Genomic DNA, 4,628 nt, shown 5'->3' with positions numbered 1-4,628 from the left:
ATCCTGCCGGCATTGCCGGGGTAGCGTTTGTTTGGATTGGGAATGCTGTGGGCGATGCTGACGGCATTCCCAGGATAGCCTTTGTTTGGATTGGAAATGCCGCTGGTGATCCCACCGGCATTCCCGGAGTAGTCTTTGTTCGGATCGGGAATGCTGTGGGCAGTCCAGGATTTGGGAGGCGGGAAGGTAGCATTGAGTCTGCATCTTTCCCCAGGGAATTCCCTTTGGGAATTTGCTCGGCTACCGCGAGCTCTGTGTGGCCGACAAACCCCAGAGCCTTCTCCCGAATCCCGTTTTTTTTCCCCATTTTCCGCAGAAACCAAAGCCGAAGCCGCGGCCGTCCCTCACGAAGGCCACGTGGGAGAGCAGCTACTTCGGGGTTCCCTTGAGCAGCGTGGTGACCCCGGAAAAACCCATTCCCGTTTTTATCGAGAGGTGCATCGAGTACATCGAGGCCACGGGTAGGAGCTTCCCATTTTTCCGTGAGGAAATTCCAGGAATCCTGGTTATCCCGAGGTCCCTTTAGGGCTTCTCCATCCCTCCTTGGAGCTGGAATTCCTGCCTGTTCCGGGAGGGGATGGGAGGAAAATCCCTTTGAGAGAGAAGTGTGTTCAGAGAAGGGGAAGCCGGAGGAATTCCGGTGCGGAGAAGAGGATGCTGGGGCAAATCGTGGGATTGGATGGGAATTGACGAAGTTAGGGATCTGGAAAAGCTTTGGGACTAACGTGGCAATGTCAGATCCGAAATGGGATTTCTCCGCTCAAGGGATGAATCCTGGGAATGCTGCGGGAAAGGAGGTGTCCGTGTGTAAGGACCTGGGAAAATGGATAGAGATTCTTCCCTTTTCCCAAATTCCTCATTTTGGGAAGCAAAAAACGCMGACAAAAAGATGTATTTGCTCCCAATGTTGCTCATCCGAACCCCGCCTTTCCCTACGGATTTCCACATTCCATCCAGCAATCTGCCCAGGAGCCGGGAATGCCGCAGAGGGGATACAACTGGGTTTCATTTTGGGGGGTAATTAGGAAAACTCAAGGGTGTTCCCGGAGGGTTTTCCTAGCTTAGGGAATGAGGGGCGTTTTCCAACTTTTCCTCCTCCTCCCGCCCCCTTCCCRCATTCATTTTTCCCAATTTCCAGGCTTGAGCACGGAGGGAATCTACCGGGTGAGCGGGAACAAGTCGGAGATGGAGAGTCTGCAGCGCCAGTTTGACCAAGGTAACGGCTCCGGCATTCCCGCCTCCGGCATTCCCGGATCCACCCCATAGGGAATGAAACCCAAAATTCCCAGGAAACGGGGAGCGTTTGGGTGGTTTGGGGCTCCCACAACTTCTTTTTGGGAAGGCGCTGGGATGCGTTGGAGCCGTTCCGGGACCCGCCGCTTTTCCCCTGGGATTTTCCCATTCCCAAGCCCTCCGGAGCGCTCAGCGTCCCGTTGGGCGCCTCTGGACACGGGGCAACTTCCCCGTTTCCCCTTGGTTTTGTTGGGATCTTCTCCTTCCTGGTAACTGGGTCTTTCCCACCCTTTCCCCTCYCCCCGCCCCGCTCCCACTCGGAATTCCCACTGGGAATTCCCGCTTCCCTGGCAGACCACGGGCTCGACCTGGCTGAGAAGGATTTCACGGTGAACACGGTGGCCGGGGCCATGAAGAGCTTCTTCTCGGAGCTTCCCGATCCGCTCGTTCCCTACAACATGCAGCTGGAGCTCGTGGAAGCCCACAGTGAGTATCCGCCTGCTCCAGAACGCCCTTTCCCAGCYGGATCAAGGGCTCCATCCAGCCGGGAATGGCCCAAATCGTCCCCTCCGCACACCCCGAGGGTGTCCCGACGCTCCGGAATGTCCCAACAAGCTCTTTCACTGCCTTGGGAATTCCCTTGGGAATCTTGGAATTCCATCGGGAATCAGATTCCCGATGGACGGGGAACGCTCCCGGGCTCCTTCCGACTTGTTCCTGRAGCCAGGAAGGGAGCCGCTCGCTCCCGGCGTTCCCACTTCCCACGGGAATATCCGGAGCAAGAGGAGCCAATGTCGATTCCACGGTGGATTTTCCAACACCGCAAATCCCAACAAACCATTCCCAAAAAAGAACGGTCGGATGAGCTTTGGTTTTTTTTTTTTTTCCCCCCGTTTTCCCAGAAATCAACGACCGGGAGCAGAAGCTCCATGCGCTCAAGGAGGTGCTGAAGAAATTCCCGAAGGAAAACTATGAGGTCTTCAAATACGTCATAAACCACTTGAACAGGTGCAGAAAAGCGGGAAGGGCTTTGGGAATACCGGGAACGGGGCTCCATCCCGGTGGCCTTGGGAATCCCAGGAAAGGAATTTCCAAGGAATCCTTTGCTCGGAAAGGATCGAGTCCGTCTCAATGACTTTGGGATTCCAGCACAGTGGCTTTGGGAATCCCGGGAAGCAATTCTGGCATTGGGAATGSCAGGAAGAGGCTTCCATCCTGGTGGCTTTAGGATTGCAGCCCAGTGGCTTTGGGAGTCCTGGGAAGCGATTCTGGCATCAGGAATACTGGGAAGCAGTTTCCATTGCGGTGGCTTTGGGATTCTATCCTGGACRCTTTGGGAATACTGGGAAGTGATTCCTGTTGGTGGCTTTGGCAATGCCGGGATGGGCTTCCGTCCCACCGCCTTGGGATTCCAGCTTTGGGAATATTGGGAAGGGGATCCCGATGCTGGTGCCTTTGGAATCCCATCCCGGCGGCTTCGGGAAGCGCCGCGAGGGGCCCGGAATGCCTCGTGCCAGGCGGGAGGCGGGCGGGCGGCTCCCGGCATTCCCGGCGTTCCCGGCATTCCGTGTTTTCCCGCAGGGTGAGCCGGCAGCAGCGGGCGAACCTGATGACGAGCGAGAACCTTTCCATCTGCTTCTGGCCCACGCTCATGCGGCCGGACTTCAGCTCCATGGATGCGCTCACGGCCGCCCGCTCCTACCAGGGCATCATCGACCTCTTCATCCAGCAGTGCCCCTTCTTCTTCCCGCCGGGAACGCCGGGAACGCCGCCCGGCAGCCCCGCGCAGCCGCCGCCCTGCCCGCCGGGAGCCACCGTGCCGTGAAACGGGAGCGCGCTCCAGCAAAGGGGCGCGGGAAGCGGCGGCGTTCCCGGCATTCCCGGCGCAGGCGGCCACGGGAGGCAGCAGCGTTCCCGGCGCTTCCGCGCGGCACCCGGGACAGCCGGCGGCGGCACGTGCTGCTCTCATCCACCTTGGAAAACGCGAGCAACACTGGAAAAGGAAAACAAAAAAAAAAAAACAAAAAAAACCCCATGGAATTCTCCCCCAGCTTCCCAGTTTTCCGGCCGTTGGGAAGCGGGCCCGGCTCAAGGTGGAACTTGCCGTGGGCTCCCCCATTCCCGAGGGATTTGGCACTTAGGAGCGGYGGGAATTGGCAGCTGGATTGTTGTGGGATGCCTTTGGAAACACTACAGGAAAGGCGCCGGAGCGCTGGGATGAGGCTGAGTTTTCCAGCTGGGAAGATCCCAAGGATCTCAGAGGGGCAGCCGGGAATCCGCCGGGAAGCTCCACTGGGAATCTCGGCCACTGCTGCAGATCTGGAGCCACCTCGACCTTCCTCCTCCTCGCTGCCATTCCAGAGGTTCTCCCAGCTTCCGGGCACGTTTTCCCTGGATTTTAGACGGTACCAGCGGGAGCGGACGGGGCCCGTCCCCCGCGTCCTGTGTCTCTTCGCACTTTAAGTCCTGGAGCCGCCAGGTTTTTGGGAATTTCGGAAAGCTGCCGGTCTCGCTCCCCCTGCTCCTGCCGCCGGATCCATTATTTATGGCCTGAGGGAAGAGCTGCCGGATTTTCTCCTCTGCTTCCCATCCCCGCATCCCTGTAAATAGCAGACGGGGGGGGTGCAAGGGGAGATTTTTAAGGATTGATGGGAAAAATCCGTCCGGCTCCAGCCGGGATAACAAGGAGCTGCAGGTTGGGAAGCTGCAAGGATGGAGCAAAGCGGGAAGAGATCCCGAGAATCCCCCCAAATCTCCGGCCGCGTTTCACCCCTTCCAGCTGCCGAAAGGAGAACGATCCCGAGGGATGGAAACGAATTCCCAKCCGGAAGACGCTTCCTGGCGCCTTTTGCGGCATTCCAGCTGGATTCCGCTCCCAGTTTCTCCATTTTTTTTTCTTTCCTTGTTTTTCCGATGCCCTTTTTATCTTCGTACCCCATTTTGGGGCATTTTTCCGCCCTTTTCCTACTTTCCAACACCTGGATTTCACCATTACACTTAATCCCCTTATTTTATGGGGAGGGAACAAGGCAAATCCTGGAATTCCGCCGGAATATCCTACAGAAAACCCCAGCGGCGCCTTAGGGGTGGGGGGACAAACAGGACCCCGGAATGTCCCGATCCCACCCATCCATTCCAGAGGGAAGGGGATGGGGGGGTGGGAATCCAGCCGTCACCGCCACTCCGGAAGTGGAAAAAGGGGGATATTTTCTTGGGAAGCGAGGCAGGAAAACCAGGAAGGCCACGTCTGTGTACAAAAVAAAAAAAAAAGGCAAAAAAAAGGCAAAAAAAAAAAGAAATAAAAAGCATAACAGTGAATTTTGGGCAATTTTAAGGCCACTCGGACGCGGGGTTATTCCAGAGCGGGATCCTCCTTTCTCCCTTTGCGACATTCC

The 4,628-nt window shown here is 57.1% G+C and overlaps 1 protein-coding gene across 1 annotated transcript in view; it reads left to right on the top strand.

The window, feature by feature from the left end:
- The window catches only part of LOC112956384 (rho GTPase-activating protein 35-like), a 6,803-nt gene extending 3,745 nt beyond the window's left edge, over positions 1 to 3,058 (top strand). Inside the window, exons 2-6 of the mRNA XM_026049886.1 lie at positions 317 to 461; positions 1,139 to 1,216; positions 1,588 to 1,719; positions 2,136 to 2,241; positions 2,815 to 3,058. Coding sequence (XP_025905671.1) covers positions 317 to 461; positions 1,139 to 1,216; positions 1,588 to 1,719; positions 2,136 to 2,241; positions 2,815 to 3,058 — 705 coding nt within the window. The remainder of the gene's footprint in view (positions 1 to 316; positions 462 to 1,138; positions 1,217 to 1,587; positions 1,720 to 2,135; positions 2,242 to 2,814) is intronic.
- The last annotated feature ends 1,570 nt before the right edge of the window (positions 3,059 to 4,628 follow it).

This window comes from Nothoprocta perdicaria, unplaced genomic scaffold, assembly GCF_003342845.1.
Source record: "Nothoprocta perdicaria isolate Ctin4 unplaced genomic scaffold, notPer1 scaffold_626, whole genome shotgun sequence".
In the NCBI taxonomy this organism is placed as follows: Eukaryota; Metazoa; Chordata; class Aves; order Tinamiformes; family Tinamidae; genus Nothoprocta; species Nothoprocta perdicaria.
Note: the sequence above shows the minus strand (reverse complement) of the source record. Positions and strands in the feature narration are given on the sequence as shown.